The 23,345-nt window shown below is 41.3% G+C and overlaps 4 protein-coding genes across 5 annotated transcripts; 3 read left to right on the top strand and 1 right to left on the bottom strand.

Moving 5' to 3' along the window:
* Window positions 1-447: 447 nt before the first annotated feature.
* LOC113161291 (GTPase IMAP family member 7-like) lies at window positions 448-4,065 on the top strand. Its single transcript, XM_026358791.1, has 3 exons — window positions 448-564; window positions 752-823; window positions 2,759-4,065. Exons 1-3 carry the CDS (start codon window positions 555-557, stop codon window positions 3,697-3,699), a joined length of 1,023 nt encoding a protein of 340 aa, XP_026214576.1. The 5' UTR covers window positions 448-554; the 3' UTR covers window positions 3,700-4,065.
* A 138-nt stretch (window positions 4,066-4,203) lies between these two features.
* LOC113161292 (GTPase IMAP family member 9-like) lies at window positions 4,204-6,370 on the bottom strand. The gene is made up of 2 exons (XM_026358792.1): window positions 6,219-6,370; window positions 4,204-6,133 (listed from the first exon to the last, which is right to left on the bottom strand). The coding sequence occupies exons 1-2, from the start codon at window positions 6,241-6,243 to the stop codon at window positions 5,274-5,276; spliced, it is 885 nt and encodes a 294-aa protein (XP_026214577.1). The 5' UTR covers window positions 6,244-6,370; the 3' UTR covers window positions 4,204-5,273.
* Window positions 6,371-6,395: 25 nt separating this feature from the next.
* LOC113161294 (claudin-9-like) lies at window positions 6,396-8,794 on the top strand. Its single transcript, XM_026358796.1, has 3 exons — window positions 6,396-6,494; window positions 7,039-7,177; window positions 7,374-8,794. Exon 3 carries the CDS (start codon window positions 7,605-7,607, stop codon window positions 8,271-8,273), a length of 669 nt encoding a protein of 222 aa, XP_026214581.1. The 5' UTR covers window positions 6,396-6,494; window positions 7,039-7,177; window positions 7,374-7,604; the 3' UTR covers window positions 8,274-8,794.
* Window positions 8,795-11,626: 2,832 nt separating this feature from the next.
* Window positions 11,627-19,773, top strand: slc25a10 (solute carrier family 25 member 10). Of its 2 annotated transcripts, XM_026358795.1 has the most exons (12): window positions 11,627-11,751; window positions 12,042-12,234; window positions 15,780-15,899; window positions 16,402-16,516; window positions 16,645-16,693; window positions 16,809-16,850; window positions 16,943-16,986; window positions 17,075-17,145; window positions 17,559-17,651; window positions 17,771-17,848; window positions 17,950-18,006; window positions 18,152-18,253. In XM_026358795.1, the coding sequence occupies exons 2-12, from the start codon at window positions 12,145-12,147 to the stop codon at window positions 18,251-18,253; spliced, it is 861 nt and encodes a 286-aa protein (XP_026214580.1). In that variant the 5' UTR covers window positions 11,627-11,751; window positions 12,042-12,144. The 2 variants fall into 2 exon arrangements, with proteins under 2 accessions (XP_026214580.1, XP_026214579.1); XM_026358794.1 differs by lacking the exon at window positions 11,627-11,751 and having other exon boundaries at window positions 12,145-12,234; window positions 18,152-19,773.
* The last annotated feature ends 3,572 nt before the right edge of the window (window positions 19,774-23,345 follow it).

Raw genomic sequence — 23,345 nt, 5'->3', positions numbered from 1 at the left:
TGACATCAATCAATTTAACTCAATCCATGTATTAGAAAGAACAACACACATCTGCATGGTCTGTTATACATAATATATTTGAAATGTTTATTATTTTTTGCATGATTTTTCAAACTGTGCAGAAATAGAACATGATAAAAGTCACAATATGTTAATGTAGTAATGGGAGGGGATGTCAACAATGGAAGGATATGATGCCAAAACTCCCAGGTTTTTCTTGTTTCCCTGTTTCCTCGTTGTCTCATGGCATGTCTATAGTAAAATAACGTAATATTTAGATTACAATTCCCAAAACATACCACCCATACAGATACAAAAGTGTTAGCATAGCATATTCATTGTGGTGTGGACAGTCCCTATTTGGATGCACATTTTTAGATGTAAGCTAAAGACAATACAAGGAAATAGGAAGCCCCCTGTTCGTAGGCCGAGCTTCCAGAAGCTTCTCAGAAAAGGAATGTGAATGTTGAGCTGCAGAGCTCGTCCAAGTCACAGTCCGGGCCTGGAAAAACATATTTGGCCTTGTGGGATTTGAAAAAGACACATCAGAAGAGATGGCTGAAGGTAAGACAATCTATCTGATGTCATGTTAAACTAAACTATCCTTAACCCTTTGATCAGTGAGATGTATCACTTGTGATACAGCACCACTGGAAAAAGAGGGAAATAGAAAGATAAGTAGATCTTGATAATAATATCATTGGCTTATAGTCGTTTTTTTCTGTTGTGTCTCACTAATTTCATGTCATAGCAATACCGCTGCGAGAAAAGAAGCAGAAAACTCTACCTCGATCCGATGGGTGTGGTCTGAATAACTTTGACGGTATGCTAACATAGTACTTTTCATGGCCTCCCTAAGGCATTCCTCTTTTAGTGTTACACTCCTAATCTTAATACATAGGCTGTTGTTTATTTTAACATCATTAACAAATTTTGGGTTGTGAAAAATCCCCTTGACTGGTGTTCAGTATTACTAGCTCTGACGCTCCTGTTCAATACTTTACACAAAAATAAATAATAAGAGTTATTATTATGTACAACATGATCTGTACCTAAATGGTGTAACAGCTTATCATTTGCATAACAACTTTTTGTTATTTCTAACAAGCCAAGTGCCTGTAATACTACAGTAATACAAAGGTAGACGTCTCTCATGTGTTTGCCTATCAATAAATGTTGCTAATCAAATCTTTTAATACGTATTAAATTGTTCAATATTTACATCATGGAGGAATGTAGAAGAACTAGATACCGCACTGCGAAGTTGATGATGAAATGAATGGTGTTTCCGCCTTTACTTCCATGATGCAGAGTTCACTGCGCATGAACATTAGTGTTTCTCCTGCCGGCCCCACCCTTGTCATCCCACTTGACCCTATCACCTCTAGGCATCAGAATTTATTATAGACAGAGTGATGATTGAGCTGATTAGCTGAGCAGTCATGTAGACATACTAATATCTTTTTGTGTTTCATTCCCTGTGTCGCAGTACCGCAGTTCGTCACCTCAGGCAAATTGGCAGTGTTGTATTCAAAACTGGGACAAACAGGAAAGAGAGTTAGTTCTGACATGGGCGTGTTCATGTGTTCCTTCCAGGGAGTTAGCCCCAGTGCTAACCCTGTATTCACAGCAGATGACAAATTAATTTGCTGCTTTTCTTGAGTTATGAAACAGATACAAACAAACATAGCTCCTACACGTTGTGATTAAAGGATTATGGGGGATTTGCAGCCATTCTGTTTGTTGATTTGTGGGTAGATCAGAAATGCCTGAGAGCTATGAATATCAGGTTTCCTGCCTCATCCCCGTCCTGTTGGTTTTTGTTTTTTTTTTTGTCTCCCCCTGGTGTTCACTTGGCCTCCTGTGTTTTCTGTTCCCTTTATAAACTCCCCTCAGTCTTTTTTTTGTTTGTTGCCCATTAAACCCTACACTGCTCATTATACTCTACACCCTCCATGACTCCAGTGTGTTTGTTCACACTTTGTATTTTTTAGTTTGTATATTTGTTCACATTTTCCTGCTTTCGGCAGTGATTTTTGTTTGTTACTTTGCATTTCTTATTCAGTGAGTTAGTAGTTTGTGCTTAGTGGTGTTTTGTTTGGTTTATTCTTTGTGTCTTTAGTTTATTAATTCGTATTTTGCCTGCGTTTCTGCAGAGTTTTTCAGTTGTCACTTTGTATGTCTGTTTATGCTTTTGTTTGTACTTATCCACCGTGTTGTTTCGGGTCTCTTTATGTTGTTACTTTGTTAGTGTTTGTTAGTTCTCCGTGTCCCTGCCTTTTTGTTAATAAAAGACCCTATCAGTCTAAACCCTCACAATGAACTTGGCACTACAAGTCACAGGCTGCTGCAAATGGCTTTTCCTCTTTTGACTGCTCATAATGACAGGTTAAATTACATTATATCACAGTTTGCTACCTTGTAGTTTTCTATTCCTCTGCCATTGTTGGCACATGTGCATCATTACTTTACATCTTATCACCACCAGCTATCAGTCGTTAGTATAATATACACGACCTCATTTGTGCAAACTAGTAAATAAATATTTAGGAATTCGCTTGTTAAAACATTGAACTATTCCACTCTTAATGAGAGGGCTACAGATATGTAAAACAAATTATAACGGGGGAAGACTTACACCAGCCAAAGAGGTTTTTCACAGCCTAGCAAATCCAAGTGAACCCTCACAGCAGAGTAATGTTACAACAAAAGAGACGGTACAGGTTTCCTGTTATTCATTTCCTTTTTACTGTCACAGCTCTGGATTTGTCTGGAGGGCTGAGGATAGTCCTTGTTGGCAAGACTGGATCGGGGAAGAGTGCAACAGGAAACACCATCCTCGGAAGAGCTGCCTTCAAAGAGGACCCAAGCCCCATGTCTGTGACCAAACATTGTGAGACACAGAGTGGAGAAGTGGACGGGACTCTGGTCCAGGTGACCGACACTCCAGGTCTGTTTGATACAGGCATCACAGAAGAGGAATTAAAAACCAGAATAGAGGAGTGTGTGACGATGTCGATCCCCGGCCCTCACGCCTTCCTACTGGTGATCAGGCTAGGAGTGAGGTTCACTGAGGAGGAAAGGAATGCTGTGAAGTGGATCCAGGATAACTTTGGAGATGATGCCTCCATGTACACTATCATGCTGTTTACCTGTAAAGACCAGGCTAAAGCTGACAATGCTCTAAAGGAGTGCAAGGAGCTGCGGAGACTCTCAATAACATTTGGACGCAGGTACCATGCCTTCAACAACAATGACGCAGACGACCGCGTCCAGGTCTCAGAGTTGATCACTATGATCAAGGAAATGGTACACGACAACGGAGGGAAACACTACACGAATGAGATGTATGAGAAAGCCCAGAGGAAGCTCAGAGAGGAGGAGGAGCGCAAGAAGCAAGAGGAAGAGGAGAAGAAAAAGGAGGAGAAGAAAATATGGGAAGCAGAGAGGGAAAAGAAAGAAAAAGAGAGAGTGAAGGAGAAAAAAGTCAAGAGGAAGAATATACTTGCGTCATCGGCTGCTGCTGTTGTGCTGGTGTTTGCCGGGGTGATTATAGCAGTGGGAGCTAACACCACAGTCGCCCTGGCTCTGGGAGCTCCTGTGCTCGGCGTGGGAGTGATTTGTGGTTTAGCTGCTCTTTGCATATGGAAAAACATAAGATGCAAGCCTAAAGAAAACAGCTCAATACAAGCAGTTTAGTGACTGGTAGCAAGGACGTGTTTATCACTCTGCAGTATGTGGCACTGAATCCACAGCAGATACAGTATTAGTACTGCAAACGTTACTATTTAAATGTCAGTGAATGGTGTCATCTTGGTCTCTTCTGCATTCTGCTCCAAACATATTAGGTTTTGACCCAACATTGCATTAACAGTATGTGAATTTAATGCTCCTAGTAAATGAACAGCATGAAACACAATGCTTGTTTTCTTGACTTGTTTTATTTTGTTCTGACCCACTTTCTGAGTTATACTTGAAGAGTTTATAAGACACAGTCTGAGCCTACAGAACTCATATACAGTATTTTGCAAATACATCACATCATTTACACTCTCATAATTTATGCTATTATTTCTTAAATAAAATAGTCTGTTCCGCATGTGTTGTTCCCTGACTTTATTATTAGTAACATTACGAGCTGACTTCCCCAAAAGGAAACAGAGACAATGGTAAACATCTGCTGAGCGCTCGCATTTAGGTGAGGAAATGTTTTACACAAAGCAAGACCTCATTACATCACTGCCGTCACATACCATCAGTCACAAAGCAAGATCAGGTCTTAAAATGTTGAACTGTAGGCTGATCTGAATCAGCCACACACTGACTAACTTTAGCACAGTAGCGTGTTGCCAAATCCTATTGTTTCACTGATAAACAATATTTAATGGTACAGAAAAGTGAAATATTATTAAATCTACTAATCACTGGTTATTCTTCTCCTGCAACTTTGTTTCAGACTGTAAAAGTGATTTATAAGTACAGAGTGTTCTGTGATTTAACACGCAAGCACAAAACAGGTTGCCACAATTAGGACAATAAGTGAATCATGTCATATCAATTTTCAGGTCTAGTAGATTAAGTCTTAATGCACAATGGTAATGTGTTTATTCAAAGGGACAAGAAAATGATTAACCACACAATAAGCTAAGGTTTACACATTTCTTATTTGTGCCAAAGGTGTATTCAGTTTAGCGGTCTACTATGCAGTATAGTTAGAGAAAAGATTTGAGCTGATGCATTTTACAGTTGACTAGTATCACTGGATAGTTAACTGATCAAAGTCATTCAGGTGTACCCTGGAGTCACCAGTTTACCTAACTGCTGTGTGTTTGGAAAGTGGGAGAAGCTGGACCACCCAGAGAAAATCCAAGAAGGCATGAGGAGAACCTGCCAACTCCACACAGAAAGGATTCCTTCTAGCTGTGAGACGACAGTGCAAACCACTACAGCACGTTACCCGACTGGATAAAAAGCATGGACTGGTTTTGGCACAACACATTCTTTAATTTTCTTTTTATAAATCAAAAATTACAATACAGAGTCAAGAGTTTCCATACAAAGTTGCATTCAGGATAAGAGTGTACAATGTGCACCAATGTGGGACAGTTCGCAATTTCGTTGTACTGTTGTACCAAGTGTGACTGTACAATGGCAATAAAGCTTTATCTTATCTTGTCTTGTCTTACAAGATTAACAATAGATTTGTCGTGATAGGTTCACATTTACAGCATATCATTTAATAGGCAATGAATGTCATAGCTTGACATTACTCACTACTCTTTTGGTTTAGGATTCATCCACCCCCCGATGAAGTTAGCAACCCCTCCACCTGCCCTGGCTAAAAGTGAGGGTATAGCTGCTGCAGCAACAGTAGCAGCTGCAAGAGCAGCACGAGAAACAGGGAGAGCACGAGCAGCAGGGACAGCTGCAGCTGCTGCTCCCACAATCAAATAACTGCTTGCAGTGATCGCAGTGCCTCCACATTTGCTCCACAGTTTGCTCCTATACATCTTGTTCTGTGCCTCTTCATAGGCCTTGCTGGTGTAATGGTTCCCGTTTAAATGCACTACCTCATCTATCTTTTCAAACAGATCGGCCACCTGGGTGCGATTATTCTTGCATGTGTTGTCAAATACAATGTAGCCGCCTCTACAGTCACTAATGAGCTCCCTGAGTTCAGGACTTTGGTCTAAAAAGTTCTCAATAGACATTTTGTTGAGAGTATCACCCTTAGTGAAAAGCACCATTGTGTAGTTGGCAGCCTCCTCGCCAAAGTTTTCCTTGATCCATTTGATGGCTTTCTTTTCCTCTTCCGTAAAGCGTACGTCCACTCTGATGACAAGCAGGAATATGTGGGGCCCTGGGACAGACAGCGTGATACAATTCTCAATTTCCTTTTTCAACGTGTCTTCCATATATGATGTGTCAAAGAGCCCAGGAGTGTCCACCACACTCACACTTCTGTCATTAACATGGTTAGTTTCTTTTTTACAGCTCTTTGTCACTGATGATGGGGAAACCTCTGCCCTAAAAGCTTCCCAACCCAGGATGGTGTTGCCTGTTTCACTCTTTCCTGATCCAGTCTTTCCCAGCAGGACAATCCTCAGGTCTCTGACAACGGGAGCACTGGAGTCTGTGGACAGACAGTGAAACCCACAGATCACAGAAGGAGCACAAAAGGTCTGCTAATATGTCAACATAAAAATAAAGATTCTCACCTTCAGTGAAGCTTAAACCCATCATATTTATGGAAAAGAATTCCAGGAAACCAAGAACAAAGCTACAGTCAAACCATGCAGTCTGCCTGTGCTTTAATAAAGCTTGCAGTGCACAGTGTGTGTACCTCTGTATGCTCCCCTTTTCTCTCTCTCTCTCTCCACCAGGGTAGAGAGTTTCCAAGAAAACGAAACTTCTTGAAGTCTTGGCATCAGACATCTAATCAACAACATGAGTCAGCTTTTCTGCTGATGTGTTTCTTTTTCTCATTAATTCAGGTTAGTTAATAATTAAGCAACAGCAAATTGTGCCATAAAGGCAGCAGTATTCCTGCCATTTCATGTTGTTCGCTGTATAAATCAGACTTAGAAGGTATGTTAGAATAGAACAGATGAGAAAAGTAGTGTAAATGCATGGGGAAGGCATTATGAGCTCATTATTTGTGCCTCAACGTGGTGACCACCCTAACACCATCTGGTGGGCAGCTAAAGAACAACATCTGGTTCACTCACCCACATGCTATGATAGTGTCCACTCAAGTGCTCACTATTATAGTCAATACAGTTTTGACAGCAATTTCCAGTTCATCTAACTCTTTCTGTTGTTGTTGTTGTTGTGACACAACAGTGGTTTCATGCTTTCACCTTATCCTCCATGACTTTTTATGCTTTGCTGCCTCAATCTGGCAACTCTAGCTACAACAAATGACAATGTGGTAGTAATCAGCAATGCCTGCAACAAAGTGTCCTTGTGCTGTCATTTTTGCATAAGTAGCTGTCTGTATGTGTGTGTGTGTGTGTGTGTGTGTGTGTGTGTTTGTAGTTAGTATGGAGTATGACACACAGCTGCCCTCCTACACCCCTGTGTATGAGATCCAGAGACACAAACTGGTCACTCATAACAGAAGAAGGAAACACAACTGTAGCACCAACGACGTAATGACTGTGGATCTGATTGAAAAGTAAGTTTTACAGACTTTTGCTGGATATGTGGAATTGATTGGTACCTTCCTCAGACCAACATGGAGCAGGTTTCAGTTCTCTTATTTGATGTGGTTTTGTGATGGAGTAAAATTTGTCTTTACTTTATGTGAGTTTATTTAAAACGTGATTCTACACAGTTCATTTACTGAAAATTATGCCATCTTTTATCTACAGTACGTGTTAAACAAGACAGCACAGTGAGGAGAAGAAGAGCGGGTGACAGGTCACGATCTGTGGACATCTTGCTGGATGACTGACTTCAAGACTTGACTTTCATGTCGTAACAGCAGTAACTATTCAACTCTCTGCAACCTCACAGTGAGAAGAACAAGAGAACATTTGGACTGAGATTTTTCTAAGGAACATTTTTGTTTCACGCTAAGAGTGTTTTCAACTTTCGTGGTTATGGCATCAACAGGTCTACAGCTGCTGGGCTTGATACTGGCCGTACTGGGTTGGGTGTGTGGGGCGCTGGTGTGCGCCGCTCCTCTGTGGCGCGTGTCCGCCTTCGTAGGTGGAGAGCTGGTCATCGCTCAGGTGTTGTGGGAAGGACTGTGGATGAACTGCTTGTCCCAGACCACCGGTCAAATCCAGTGCAAGACCTACGACTCCACCCTGGCTCTGCCCAAGTCTGCTCAAGCTGCCCGGGGCCTCACTGTTCTCTCCCTGCTCCTCTGCTTTCTGGCCCTCATACTTGGCGTGGCAGGGGCCAAGTGTACTCATTGCATAGGGGACAATAACCAGCCTTCCAAGACTTGGCTTGCTAAGGTAGCTGGGGTACTCTTCCTTGTGGCTGGCCTGGCCTACATGATTCCCATCTGTTGGACTGCCCATGCAATCATCAGGGACTTCTATGATCCGAGTGTTGCAGCACCTCTAAAGAGAGAACTGGGGCCGGCACTGTACCTGGGATGGGGGGCCAGCGTGCTCCTGTTAGTGGGGGGCTCTCTACTGCATGTCGGTTCCTCTCCACCAGGAGGACGAGCGCTGCCTGTTTTTGGAGGAGCAGTGAAAGACAAACCAAATACAGGGGCAGCGGGGGAGGCGAAGCAGCAGGAAAAATCTTTTGTATGAGATCCTGTAGATGTACTGAGCATGTGAGGGATGAACAAACTCTTCAAGTTGAAAAAGATTGTAATAAATTAGAACATATTCAGCCTTGTGTTTTATATTAATTAAACGTAAAATACGGTGATGTAATATTGGATTTGTCTGATAAAGTTTGCCATTTAAAGATAAAATGTTTTACATTAACTACATAGCGATCTGGTTCTGCATTTACATGATGTAATCCTTTGTGTGGGTTGGGAGTTGAAATGAATTGTGGGAGGATTGGAGATGTTTAGATGTTTACTAATGTGTGTGACTTACATTTATTAAATTCCACTCTGCCTCTGCTTGTGTGTGTGCGTGGGTGGTCTGTGTACAGAAGACCAGTGTACGTCGTATGTTTGTGCATGTTGGTGTTTTCACTGAAAATGTGTGGGCAGTCAGAGCCGGGATTGTTTATTTACTTTTTATGCATGCTTTTGAGATTTTTTTAAATAGAGGTTCTGTAATATGTATTTTTACCATAGCCCTTCAATATCAGCTGAAACACTCCTATTGTCTATGGTAGATTTTACATCTTTTATCTAGTATACTGTATGTTGACAAAAAATAATTTGTTAAACTGGATGTTAACAGATATGTTTGTCATTGAACATGTGTTTTCTGGTTTTAATAGGATGGTTCAATGTTGGCAGTTTTCAATCAAGTCTTTTGATGTATAATCAGTTACAGATAATTAAAGAAAGACAATAAAGAGCACATGAAAAGAGATTAAGTCAGACAAAAGGTTGAAGGAAAATGGATATGTGATATCAGTACAGAAGAAAATTGTAAATACCTGTACACTCCAGATTACAAATTCATTGTAATGGGCAATTTACTCCCAGTTGGATGCTAAACCACTACGAGTGGTAACAGCAGACACACTACACTTGGGGGCAGTAGACACTAAGTGAGTGATGTACTCGCTAACATAAAGGACTGACATTTACGCAACCTTGATTAAAGATATAAATCAGGTGTGTTCAGTCACTGAGACGCTGCAAGATACCATCTTAAATGAAGGAAGAGTGACGGAGGACACAGTGAAGTGGTATCTGACTGACTGATCCAGGTAATGAGCTGTGGGGGGGGTCAAGGGTGTTTGAATAACAAGAAGAGTGAAGGGTGGAGAAAATAACAGAAACCTCCGCCTGCTGATAAGCAGGTGTTTGGCTTCATTTTACAGTTGCTAACATTCACAGTAATGCGGATGTGATTGTTTTTGTGAGTGAAGGGTTGAAAAAATGATGCATGTCTGCACTTGGCTGATTTGGATTCTGAGAGTTACTTACAAATGACATCTCACGCCACGTGCTGACTGCCAGACCTCTGCCTGTTAAATTGAACTTTTTGAGATATAACAGCGATGTGTTAGTGTGTTTACAGTTGTGATTAAAACATGGATTTATTGCTTTTGGCTGTGGTGTCATCATTATGCTGTATGTTTCAAACATGCCAGTACATGCTCAGCTGGTCAGTTATTACTGCTGAAAGCTTTTAGTTCCTTATTACAGAAAGTGTGGGAAAAACACTGGAAGATGAAGACATTACTACAGAAAACGCCACCAATGAGCCAAATTAAGCAGATATCCAACAATATCTTTGATTTAGAGTTGTTTTAAGGACACAGGCCAAGAGGTTAGCAGTCAAATACCTGTTGTCTGAACGTTACTGAAAAGAATCCATGAGTCTGTAGCTTTACTAGTTAAAGCCGTTTCAATTTAAACACTGCTGTTTTTTTTGGCAGTAATAACCTCAACCAGGCGCTTCCTGTAGCTGTGGATCAGATCTGCACACTGTTCAGGAGGAATTTAACCCATTCTTCCTGCAGAACTGCTTTAGCTCTGTCATATTCTTTGGACATCTCATGTGTGGCTCTCTTCAAGTCGTTCCATAGCACGTCTATTGGGTTGAGGTCTGAGCTCTGACTTGTCTCCAAAGGGTGGATTTTGTTTTTCTGAAGCCATTCTGTTTTAGGTCATAGTCCGAATGCATCTCCCAACTTCTACAGAGACATTCTCACATTATCCTGAAGAATCTTTGATATACTTGGGAACTCCTCTTCCCCCTCAATCACTGTGAGCTGGCCAGGTCCTGAAGCAGCAAAGCAGGCACAAATCATGGTGTTTCCTCCACCATACTTTATGATGGGGATAATGTTTTCATGGTAATTTTCAGTGATCTTTTTACACCAGATGAAGGGCTGTGCATTGTTTCCAAATAGTTCAATATAGTTTCATCAGTCCACAAAACATTTTGCGAATACTGCTGTGGAGTGTCAATGTACTCTTTCACAAAATTCAGGTGTGCAGCAATGTTCATTAAGTAAGCAGCAGCTTCCTTTGTGGTGTCTTGTGACACCCTGCTTGTTCAATGTTTTACCTACTGTAGACTCATTAACACAGATGTTAGCCAGTTCCAATGATGCCTTCAAACCTTTGGCTGTGACTAACTTAATGAGACTCCAGGTACGCTTATTTTAGGCTTATTATATTTGTTGATACTCTTGACAAAGGTGAAGGTCAGATCATTACTTTTTCTTGCCACTGTAGCTATATATTTGGAAACAGCTTATTCGACTAGACAGAATCTGTGATTTAACTCAAATACAATGCCATTCCTCCTACATGCAATCACTTGGATTTAAACACAGATTCAAAATGAGGAGAGCATCAACCAGATCTAATTTCATTACTATTATTGGTGCCTTCCTCGTCAATAAAACCAAATATGTGAAGGGAAAACTGGTGGAGACCAGATATGCTGTGTTGGGTGTTAGTGCCGAAATGACCACAGGAGGCAGCAACAAGGTCATCACAAGCTGCCAAACTAGAAAGTGGTGAGCACAACACACTTAAAATGTACTAAGTAGGTTTAGACACCATGTTCCAGTTTTAGAAGATAAAGAGCTTCAGTCACAAATCTTTATACTAGCTCTAAACCCACACAGAATAAGCCAACTCTAATGTTGCCATTAAAATCTGCTAACTACACAAAACTGATACAACCATGAGGTGAGTGTAAAATTACTGCATTAAAAAAATCTGTAATTAGTTTTTGGTAAATGTAATATTTTATGCTGTTTTATGTTTACTTCATATATTTGAGTAGGATCCATGTAAGCCTCACAGCTGCCTCTGCTTTGTTGACTGAATGCAGTGAATTTAACTGAGCTCATCGTGGCTCCTGTTGGAAACACATCACCTTGTTGAAATGATTTCTGTGGTGGTTCACACGCTCAGATATCTGCTGTCTGCAGAAGCGCCGTCCTCTTAAAGGGACAGAGTGAACTCAGCGTCAACCAGTGCACCGCGCGGCAGCACGAACAGGCGCCTGTCGCTTTAAATCCACATGACGGTGTGCAGCAGCGGTGGGACTCGGGCTTGTGAGTGTGTGCTCCGCGGGGCTTTAGGTCTCTCATACCTCGACGTCGACCTTTGGACCTGGGGCTCCGGAGCGGGTAGGCTGCACGGTCGATCTCGGCAGCAATTGGTTGCCCCCCCCCCCCCCCCATCTGTCTACAGCTGCTTTCACTGTGGCCCAAACAGTGACAGTGCGCGCTCACTCACACACACACACACACAGACACACGGGATCGCGCAGTCTTGCATGTGCGAACACGCACATCGTGTGGCTCTAGTGTAGGAGTCAAAGTCCCCCCCCACCCCACACACACACACACACTCCGACCTCCCCTCTGATGTTTTTATCGGAATGCTTGAACATTAACGAGCTGTCCGTGTCCCGCAGAAGACGATCCGCCGCCAGCTGTGAGCCCGCAGGACAGGAAGCCGACAGCGTGTGGAGGAAGTGACCGCCGCAGCTGCACCAGACGGCGGCACGGGACGGGGCCATGGCCGAGAAACGGATGTCGAGGTGGTATTTCGGAGGACTGGCGTCCTGCGGAGCCGCCTGCTGCACCCATCCTCTGGATCTGATCAAGGTGAGGGTGTGAGGGGGGACACCGTGTGTGTGTGTGTGTGGAGGAGTGCAGGCCTGAAACACCGCGCTGCAGACACACTCCACTGATCGCTGGTATTTCACTGTGATCTCTCTGCAGTAGTTTGATTTAAAGACGTTTCTGCACGGTGGCGGCTGCAGCCTGATGTTCAGTGAGAGACTGTGACGGATCACGTGTCCTGTGCTGCTAGTGTCATGTCTGAGGATGAGAGGAATATAGGGCACAGGTTATGGCACTCTGGCTAGGAAGTTACTGTTGTGTACATTCTCATTGTATGCCTGTGCTGACTAACTGTAACCTTACATTTAACTCTAATAATTAACTTTATTATTATGGTATCAGGGTGTTCACTCTGTCAGACCGACCTACTGTTAAAATCTATTTCTCTCCTTTAAATGCACAGCAACACATGATCTTGAAAACACTACATGGTCCTCAGTGGGTCATGTGTGGTGTAATTATGTAGGGATGGCTGGTAATCACCACTTTGCTGAAACAATTACCCTCTGGAGTTGTTCATTTTTACCCAGACCTGATTGCCGGTTGACCATTTAATGTAAAACTATATATGATTGAGTTGTAAAGTCCATAATTACTCTACTAATAGTAGTTTTCAGTGTGGCTGTATTACTGCTCTACTTGTAGTAATGAGAACAACTTTATTTTTAGCAGTGGCCTGTTGTTGCTTACACTTATGACTTTCTCCAGATATCATTTACAAACCATGGAGAACTGTTAACAAATGCACACACGTCACATCGCTATCGTTTAGCACAGGAGTTTCCTTAAACTGGTTAAGTGTAACGTGAAAATGTATCATTTAGACCTGGTTTAAACCGATTGCAACATCTGTTAACCTGTATTTATTTACATTTTTGTCTTCACATTAGCATGTGTCTTTCACCTTATGTTGCACCTTGTATTTGGACCATAATCAGGAGTACACATTTTATGAGAAGATACTCTAGCTTGTGATGGGTTAGATAGTTTGATCGCAAAAATATCAAATGAAACATGAACAGACGTGTTATAGAAGCCTAGTTTCTGCCCTGTGTGTGTTTTTAGGTGTTTGTTGAGTAAGTTAAACTACAGCACAGCTAATTGTGCTGTGTAAACAGCCGTGCCGTTGACAGTTTTCACTGCAGGCTTGATTTTCAGTCCAAGTTCACCTGTAATTGCATCTGAGGGTTTTTTTCTCCTTAACTGTTCTCATGTAATGAAACGCTACGAGAGGCCGTGAACACAAAGTCCTCCTCTGAGCCGAGCCGCTCCTGATAACAATTAAATCACACACTCTTCCTCATCCGGGTACACACAAGTTCTAAGATATAGTACTGCTGGAGACTGAGGCAGATGTTGATCTTGTGCCAGCGGCGTGCAGAGCTCCAACCTTTTAATGGTTTCATGATGGTGAATACTGACCACATTCCTGCAAAACTTAACAGGGCCAGTTAAACTGCAGGTCTGAAGTTCAGTTTGCAGCAGAAAATATGTAAATGTAGTTTTCAGCAAGAAAGTAGAGCTTGACCAGACATTCAATTAGTGCTGAGTCATGTTCTTTATTCATTTCCTTTTTTTGTGTTAACACGCAGTACATCATGACACCCTCAGAAAGGCTGCTCTGTTGTTGCGGCAAAGTTGCTAAACAAGATTTGTGGGACCTCATCTAAAGAGACTGCAGACACGTATTCGTTTGTCTGGGTGTAACATTTCACCACAGTTTATGTGTGGCAGAGAGTACAAGTTCATGTACATGAACACAATGGCTTGCTGATGGCCTAATACAACACTTTGTGGTTTCCTTTATAAGGTATTTGAAAATACAACTTTCAGCAGTTACACTCAGTTGTGTTCACTTTACATTTTCCTGCACCGGCAAGAATTGTTTTCCTGCTATTTGGGAACCTTGTTTAAAAAAAAAAAGACTCTATTAACAGGCAGTTAAACTTTTCAATCCATGCAGTGAAATATTTGGATATCATCTTGGCGCAGTAGGTGCAGGTTGTAACGTACTGGGGGTTTTATTATCACATGCCTCAAATCATACCATCAGATATAATAATATCACTATACTGCACATACACAACATACCCCAATGCATGTTAAATCCTAATTAGCAATGTTAGCATGCTGCCACTGTAAGACAGTGAGCCTGGTAAGAATTACCGTAGGTAAAATAGGATTTTGGCACAGTCATTGTGAATGTGCATGCTGACGTCAGCACTTCTCAAGCACTGCTCAAAGTAGCAGCATGTCTGAGTTCAGCCTCAAGGGGCTGCTGGCAAGGGTGTAGCTTCAAAGTCAGGCGTCTCTTCTTTTAGAAGTCATGTTGTGAGACAAAGTGTAAGTGGAGAAAATGTAAAGTTTAGGCAGTTTTCTAGTTATGTCTATGTTGGTTTTGGAATGATTTAAATGGAAACATTATTGTCTCTAATAGTTTATTATCCAGTAAAAAGAATAAAAGAATAAATTTGTGTAGACAGCGGTGGTACCCTGTCTCATAACTACAAGAGTTCTAAGCTGACACTAAGTGGTAAATATTAGCCTAGGATCATCAGATCTCTTCAATATGATAACAAAAGCTACTCTGCACATACACTGCATGTCCTAATGTGTGTTGAGTCCTAATTAGCAACAATGTACCTGCTGAAGATCAGGATATTAGCGTTGTCATTGTGAGTGTGCATGATGTGACACAAATAGGTACCAGCATGTCGGAGGTGCAGCCTGAACGGGCGACTAGCAAACGTGTAGCAACATTGAGTGATGGCACATCTTGTAAACTGAGATGACACGGCAAGAAAATCTTTTTGAATATTGTACGTTTAGGCAGTTTCAAGGCCGAGGTGGAGACATGAATCAGGTTGTTGTCCAAAAAGCCCATTTTTATGTTTCAGTTTGTGCAACCAGTTAAAAAACAATGTGTTGTGAAGGCCTTCAAACACATTTCCTAATCAGAACAGAGGACAAAGGCCACGTTGTAGACCTGCTGACCTCCTCTGACAAGGACAACACACACTTGAACATGCACACACATGTAGGGTTGCTGTTACGAGATACTTCTGCATGCTTTCATAACTTCCGGTGTCCCTCCCCTCCCGTCTCGACCTGACACTCTCTCGTTACACTGGAAGGTCAGTTTACTCATAATAGATGGTTCTACTCACCATGTGTCTGCACAACCTTGATGATGTCGTCGACAAACTGAAAAGTTTGAAAGATGTGAACAGGAGGTCGTGACAATGGACTGAAGTGTGGTTTGCTGCATCTAGGATACAGTTTGATTCATAATAGATTCAGTCAGTCAAACAACTTCATAGACGTACTCTACTAAAATGTGGCATTAACCCTTTAAGAGCTGACATTTAGTCATTTGACACGCTCACTGATGATTGCTGTATTACTCCTGCTACCGTCTTTGTCTGCTGATTTATTGTCTGTGTTCTGTCTTGTCGTTCTTTGTCGTGCCACCTCTGTGCCTGGCATAGTGTCCACAGTGACATCAGTCTCAATATGTTTCTTTCCAGGTGCACCTGCAGACACAGCAGGAGGTCAAGAAGAGGATGGTGGGGATGGCCATTCATGTGGTTAAGAGCGATGGGGTGCTGGCTCTTTACAACGGCCTCTCTGCCTCCCTCTGCAGACAGGTATGACACGTCTGCCGTTCATTGCTTCACTTTTCTTGTTAATAGACACCATAATAGATGTCTCTCTGAATGACCAGAAACCAGTCTGTAGCTCCTCAAGCGAGACCAGAGTATGTTCTTCCTTTTGTAGTCAGACATACTGAATAAGAAAACATAATTCATCTCATGTGAATGAGTCAAATAAAATCAGGTGTCAAATATGGAACCAAATATCAATAATAAAACAGACAACACATGTTGGACATAAGCCTGCATGCTATTTTTAAATATGAGAAGAAGTTTGAAGAAGCAGTTTAGTTTGCCTCGTTCTTTTAACTTTTAATAATGGAGTGACTTTGCAATGTTTGTTTAGCTGTTCTGTAAATGTTTGTAGAGAGGACCAATTATCCATGTCTGTAAATGCTGCAGGGGAAGATTCAAAATGACTACCTCCTCTCCTCTGCTCTCCTCTGCTCTCCTCTGCTCTCCTCTGCTCTCCTCTGCTCTCCTCTCCTCTCCTCAGATGTCTTATTCCCTCACCAGATTTGCCATCTATGAGACGGTGAGGGACATGATGGGGAGCAAAAGCCAAGGCCCCATGCCCTTCTATCAGAAGGTCCTGCTGGGAGCTTTTGGAGGTAAGAGCACACCTCTCCTTTCTCTGTTTGTCTTTGTCCCCTAGCTCTCTCTGTCTCACACACACAGACACACATATGCAGAACCACCCATGCCGGATTTTGTGCAAATAGATTTTGTCTGTCAACAGGCTTCACTGGTGGGTTTGTTGGTACACCGGCAGACATGGTGAATGTCAGGTAACAGCCATGATAATGTTCAAATTAGCAATGATTATACAAGAGTTTCTCTAAGCAAACAGTTTATGACTGTAGGTCTGAATCAATATAACAGATTTGATTTGTTTGTGTCTAGGATGCAGAATGACATGAAACTACCAGCAGAACAGAGGAGAAAGTGAGTCTGGTTTCTGATGTACACACTACACCTCTCTTATCTCTTAGCACACAGTAATTTAACCTTGAATGGTGTGTTTTGTCTTCTATCAGCTACAAACACGCCATTGATGGACTCTTCAGAGTCTTCAGAGAAGGTAAATGTCACTCAGTGTAGTGTTTGTAACTTCATATAGAGCACACAGCAACATTTTGTCTGTTGTTTGACTGGATCCTGTCCTGCAGAGGGAGTGAGAAAACTGTTCTCAGGAGCCACCATGGCCTCCAGCAGAGGAGCGATGGTCACAGTAGGACAGGTGAGTCACATCCCACAGTCTGGTGAAATCTGTGATCAGAAACCTTTGTGGTCTTTTTTTGGCATCATAGATGTAAAACTTTTCAGTTAAAAAATCATTTGGAAAGATGATAGATGCAACGTCTGTTTCTTTAGTTTGTATATTTACCTACCCTAACCTGCCTGGGAGTGCTATATTTAATATGATAGTTGATTTAATGGGATTAAATTAAAGGTACATTTATCAATGTTGAATGAATTGTCAAGATGAATAGGTTACAAACGGTTTCATTAAACTAATGCAATAAAAAAACAACTTGTGTGTGTGTGTGTGTGTGTGTGTGTGTGTGTGTGTGTATACGTGCACAGTTTTAAAAGTGATGCATTACTGTGCTTGTCCAACATATACCCTTCTCTGTCTCCTCCCGCCTTCAGTTGGCGTGTTATGACCAGGCCAAGCAGCTTGTGTTGGGAACAGGTGTGATGGGAGATAATATACTGACACACTTTCTTTCCAGCTTCATTGCTGTAAGTATCAGGTTGTGTGTGTGTGTGTGTGTGTGTGTGTGTGAGCACTGGAAGCCAGACTGACTCAGTGTAAAGGCTCTATTGTTACCTGATCTCATCTGTAAACCGTTGATCTGCAGGGAGGCTGTGCGACTTTCTTGTGTCAGCCTCTGGACGTACTAAAGACCAGGCTGATGAACTCAAAGGGAGAGTACACAGTAAGTAGATGACTTTTCAATCACCTCGAAATCTTTCACTCTATGTTTCTGTGTCTTCTCCTTCTCTCACTGCTTGGTCTAAGCCAGCGTCTTTTTTTCAGGGGGTGACACATTGCTTACGAGAAACTGCGAAGCTGGGTCCCCTGGCTTTTTACAAGGTAAAACCGTGCTGCTGAACACAGTATACATGCTGTGTGCTACACTTTCATTTCAGAATAAATAAGTTGATGAGTGAGTGAGCTGCACAGATCTGACGGTGGAAAAAAAACATTATATACGAATAATAATTAAATTTTGTTGCAGGGTCTCGTTCCTGCAGGGATCCGCCTGATTCCCCACACAGTGCTCACCTTCGTGTTCCTCGAGCAACTCAAGAAATACTTCGGCATTCGCATTGTCTCCTAAAACCTCTTCACACCCCAACACTGTCACTGTCGATCCCAACGCCACGCCGTCACTCTGCCCTCTACGATTTAGAAGAAAGAAGAGAAGAAAAGAAAGGAAGCACGTCCCCGTGCTCCTTCTCTTTTAGCTCTACCTCTCTCACTTCTCATGATCAAGACCAGCGACTGCTGCAAGATAAATACTGGAAGAAGAGATGATTTCCTACACTGAAAATACGTTGCCAAGAAATGCGTTACTAATGGAGTAGGTGTTATTAGAACGTGGGTTATTAGAACCTGACAACTTTAAAGAGATTTAATATAAACACTAGCAGATGTTTAATGTCGTCGACCGCCACCGTTTCAGGTGCAGTGTGATTAGTTATGTCATGTTATGACACGTACATAGAAAATATTGAGTTAGCCCAGCTATTCATCTGAAGATGACAGACTAAGTGCTGATTATATTATTTAATTCTACATCAGAATTAATCTCCCGTAAAGCCCAAGAGCAGTGGTGTGTGGTGCCTTCAGGGCCCGCACCATGTAACAGAAATTGAATCGTTAGTGGCTTCATCGCCATATTAGGCCACTATGTTATTTAAGAATTAACAGACACTACGTCGTTATGTACTAAAGGCGTAAACAAGCACCCTGTCATCAGTGCCATTCTGATCAGTCCATAATATTTCCCAGAAGCCACTGCTAAAACATTAGCGAGCAAGTTATGTAATTGCATAGTAATCATTCCCAATGGTGGCGGCAAATTGTTGGGCACCCTGAGTTTTACAGTTGATTAGTTTATTTGCCGTCTTATAACCTAATTATTGTTTTTTTTTTATCAGTTTTGGAAATCGGTTTCATTTTATCTCATTCTCATTGACTTCATTCCACTCCTGTCACAAATTCACACACGCAGACATCCGTCAGAAAACAGGACCAAGTTTTGTTTGCAGGGACTTTGTGGGGAAACTGTGAAGCAGAAAGAGCAGATAGCTGAAGGTACGCTTGCCTTGCGCTCTTTTAGCTTTCCAATCCTGGTAAAATTGTGAGTGACCACTCTTAAAGCTGATCAAGCCTGTGGAGAACCGTGCTGTACAGTACAAGTGTGCATGTAGCCTTTCCATCCGTGATTTCAGGGTTTCATCTGTAGCTAAATGCGCGTCAGACTTTATGACTCAGGGTGCGCTTCTCTTTTATAAGGCACTTTATTAAAATACTGACAAAGCTGAGTAGAAACACATGCTATACACTAAAACATGCTGTAAAAGTAAAACTGGATGTGTATTCACTGTCTTAAATTTAAAATGTTAATAGTTACAGTTGCAGCTATTGAGTTACTGTTCCACGATAAGTTTGACTTGGGTTCAGTCAAATGACGTATTCTCTGTGCTGTGCCTGAACTGTTTAGAGGCCTTGTCAAGTACTGCTGCCTTACAGTGTCTGTCCTGCAGGGGGCGGTGTAGTTACATATGAGGTATCCTCTCTTATGCATCCTCCTCAGTCTTATACATTCATCCCAGGATACATGAAAAAAAAAAAGAGCTACAAGCTCAGAACAAGCTGAGACAACGACTCAGTCTGCCTGCATGTCCTTATGTTCAACAGTACGAGGCAACGTACTGCAGATCAGCCATAAGATTGGTCAAAGCCAGCTGTACTCTTATGCACACAAATGAAACTGGAGGGACCCACGGTTCTCAGTGTTGAGAATTTGCATTTTCTAGGTAATTAACAAATGATTTTGGAATTAAAAAACCTAATGAAATATTTGTGTCTGTTTTTGTGCTCCATGTCTCAGGTTATAGTCTTTTATTTTGGCAGTGGGTCAGATTGTTGTTGATTGTTGACTCACACCACATTTTTATGCATTCATCTCTTTTATCATTTGATCAATCGGCTGGTTTAACACCCTGACCTACGTTAAATCCGCGTTCTAAAACCAACACTGTGGTCTTTTTGTCAGTGGCTCCTGTTGCCTCAGCCTCAATTTGCAACAACTGGGGCTGTGAATCAAGCGTCACCCTCATGCTCAGCCTCCCAGCCTGCACCATGCGGCGGGATCATTCGCGGTTATTTGGTGATTTTCAGCTCTAATGATAAATGGCAGCAGTGCGACTGTTGCTCTGCCTAGATGAACATACATTAGCCGCCTATCCCTTTATTAATACCATCCATCACATGCAAAGCATTATTGGCTCTGACCATTCACCTGTACCCTCGTGTGTGTGTGTGGGAATTTAGGTGCCTTTCCCCTCTGCATGCACAGTGCTCATCTACTAATTCTCATGAGTGCTGCTTCAGCCCTGACGCACAGTGATCAGAACATTTAGACAGTAAGTCTGCTTATTGTGTTGACATGTCTTAATTTTAACAGGTCCAAACACAGTATCAGACACAATCACCATTGTGGTACTGTACCATCTCTGGTACTTTGCGGACAGTGAGCTGAAATTGTGATTCCAAAACTAGTGCTTGTAGGAAAAATCACAATTTTTTGAAGGTATTTGATTCAGATTATTTGGCTAGTTAAAAAAAAACTAAACTAGTTAGATTAAACAATTCATTCCACATTTCTTTTGTTATATTGAATTTTCTTGTTTTCCCCTTTTTAAGAGCTGCAAAATACAAGTCAAATTCATGTCAGTTCAGGGCAACCACAAAATCTTGTAATAAATAAAACCAAAAACTAGAAAAGGAGCCTGTTTTTTGCAGGACAATCAATACTATTAGCAATAATGTATAGTGTGAAAAGGTCCAGCTTTAATGACACTTTTATTATTGGACCAGAAAATAACAACAACAAAAAAAAAAAACAAACTCTTTCTCAATCTTATGTGTCAAGAAAACAACAACAACAAAAAAATTATTTTCTCATGTATGAGTTTTTGTAATTGAAATAACCAACATCAATTGTATGTTTGTAAATGTATCTATTGCCTGGGCTCATCACCAGCCTCCACAGGACCTGCAAAGTAAAATATGAAGCTATTTAAATAGAAGGCTGGAAAGTAAGCCTTCATTGTTTCTTCATGCCAGGGTTGATATATATTTACACTTTTAAATTAGCAGGATACGGTAATAGAAGCGGCTTGCTTCTAATGCATTTTATTTTAGTACACAGTAATTAAGTTGGGTTCATCCTTATGATTTCTTTATGTGCATCTTCGTTGCTTTACAGAACAGAATGTAGAGAATTGCCACGGCACTGGTGGTTTAATTAATTTTAAACCTTTTGCCTACAGAACACAGAGAAAGAAAAGGAGGAAAACAAATTCATAGCAAACGTTTGGCGTCAGGTGTTGTACACGTTATATGAAGGACTTTGACATTAGGAAGAACCAAAAAACGCATTCCTCCATTTGCTTCATTTAAGGATTAAGGTAATTAATCATTAAACAATTGATTGATCACTATCAGTGAGTGAGATCAAAGTTTTCACTTGTGCCTGAAGTGCAATAAATCAATCTTAATAACCTTTAACTACTATTTTTCTTTTATTTCTTCTTCTTTTAATCTTCTCCTTTATTTTATACCAGTCTATTCACAGTCTGAGCTGTGTTATTGTCAGTTTGTTTCTCCTCTGCAGTAAAAATAAAAAAAACATAATTAGCTCAGTTAGTGTGTGTGTGTGTGTGTGTGTGTGTATGTGTGTAAGGCTTTTTAGATTGATAACCTCCTTTCACTCAGCCATGTTAATTTTGTGGTTGATCAGTTTTCACTCGAGGATGTGTTCAGTTATTGGAGAGCACTGATAGCATTGTAAGGACTGTGAGTAGGAATAATGAAGTCATTCGCCACTTCACTGGCCGGTGTGTGATTCAAAAGGCCAGCTGCAGTTCAGTTTAATCTGAGCACGGTCGAAGGATCAGGCGAGAGTGTTTGTGGGTTTCAGCTGAGGGTGATGGCGACACAGCAGGAACTGATATTAACTCAAAAGGTCACAGTGGAGCCCTGGTGACTGAGTGAAGGAGGCTAAGATTAAAGCTAACTTTGTGCTTTTTGCTCAGCACATGGTAATGTGGTATTTAGATACATAAAAAGCTTCCCTTTGTTATTTATTCATTTGATTTCACATAAATAGATCAAATAAGTATGTGCAAATGTGAGTGCTTTGTTTTGATTTTGCAACGTATACATTTTCTGTGATGGTTCACAGTGTTGTTTTCAGAAAGAGCAGCATTTAGATTCTGTTCTGCAGATTAGCAGAAACCTGCTTGAAAAGGAACTAAAAAAGAAGTTAATACTGGATTTACCAGATTTAACAAGTGCTGCTTTGTAAAGCAAGGTCAACGTAACAACATACAGATCCAACTTTTAGAGATGTGGCATTCACAGCTTTTTTTTTCACTGTTACAAAGTGAAAAAAAAAACACAAAAGTGTTTTTGCAGGGTTTAAAGTGCAAAAGGTTAAAAGAAATAAGAGTTTAGTGTGATGACGAGAACAAATGAGAACAGACTAAAGGTTCAAAGATCAGAGCTAAACAAGTGCTTCTTTCAACCGTTGTCCTCAGTTGATCACAGTTTCCTCTGAGAGCCTCCCAACAATTACTTCATTCTATTCAGATTATTCAGATTCAGAGTCTGCAAAGGCCATTCATCTCTTTGAAAAGAAATTAACCAACCGCTGTGCTGTCCATTACTTACTTAAATTGTGATCAGTGTAATGTTTTCTGAGCTGTCAGCTGAGACAGTGTTGGTGACGACCAGGTGCTGGTTCCAGTGTGGCCTCATTGAAACGTCACTCCACGCTCAGTTAGTGCTACATCAAAATCCTCTGCAAAGAAATGTGCTATGATGCAGTCTAATGAAGAACGCACAGTAATGTGCCATCAACCTGAGGTGGAGGCAGTGAGTGACCATATGTTATAAACTAAATGTGTGTCAGTGTTCACTAAACACAATGAAACTATATATGATCTACACTTCAGGACAAATTACAATAATACAGAAACAATTACTGTAGGTCTCAAACTGATTTTGTAGGATGAGACAATGTGTGGAAACTAGTTTCAGAAGAAGAACACCTGTTCCTGTAAAGAAAGAAAATCTGGGTCAATCTCAGCTTAAACATTTCCACCATTTAGCCAAAATGTTACTGATGATGTGATGAT

This window comes from Anabas testudineus, chromosome 1 (genome assembly GCF_900324465.2).
Source record: "Anabas testudineus chromosome 1, fAnaTes1.2, whole genome shotgun sequence".
Lineage (NCBI taxonomy): Eukaryota > Metazoa > Chordata > Actinopteri > Anabantiformes > Anabantidae > Anabas > Anabas testudineus.
The sequence above is the reverse complement of the archived record's forward strand: the minus strand, read 5'-3'. Positions and strand labels throughout refer to the sequence as shown.

Bases quoted from the DNA above. Each gene is read 5' to 3' on its own strand.
- LOC113161292 (XM_026358792.1), bottom strand. From the start codon at position 6,243: ATGATGGGTTTAAGCTTCACTGAAG. The intron at 6,134-6,218 runs GTGAGAATCTTT...GTCTGTCCACAG, and splicing joins GGGTTTAAGCTTCACTGAAG to ACTCCAGTGCTCCCGTTGTC.
- slc25a10 (XM_026358794.1), top strand. From the start codon at position 12,145: ATGGCCGAGAAACGGATGTCGAGGTGGTATTTCGGAGGACTGGCGTCC. The intron at 15,900-16,401 runs GTATGACACGTC...TCCTCTCCTCAG, and splicing joins CTGCCTCCCTCTGCAGACAG to ATGTCTTATTCCCTCACCAG. The intron at 16,987-17,074 runs GTAAATGTCACT...CCTGTCCTGCAG, and splicing joins CTTCAGAGTCTTCAGAGAAG to AGGGAGTGAGAAAACTGTTC.
- LOC113161294 (XM_026358796.1), top strand. From the start codon at position 7,605: ATGGCATCAACAGGTCTACAGCTGCTGGGCTTGATACTGGCCGTACTG.
- LOC113161291 (XM_026358791.1), top strand. The intron at 824-2,758 runs GTATGCTAACAT...TTACTGTCACAG, and splicing joins TGGTCTGAATAACTTTGACG to CTCTGGATTTGTCTGGAGGG.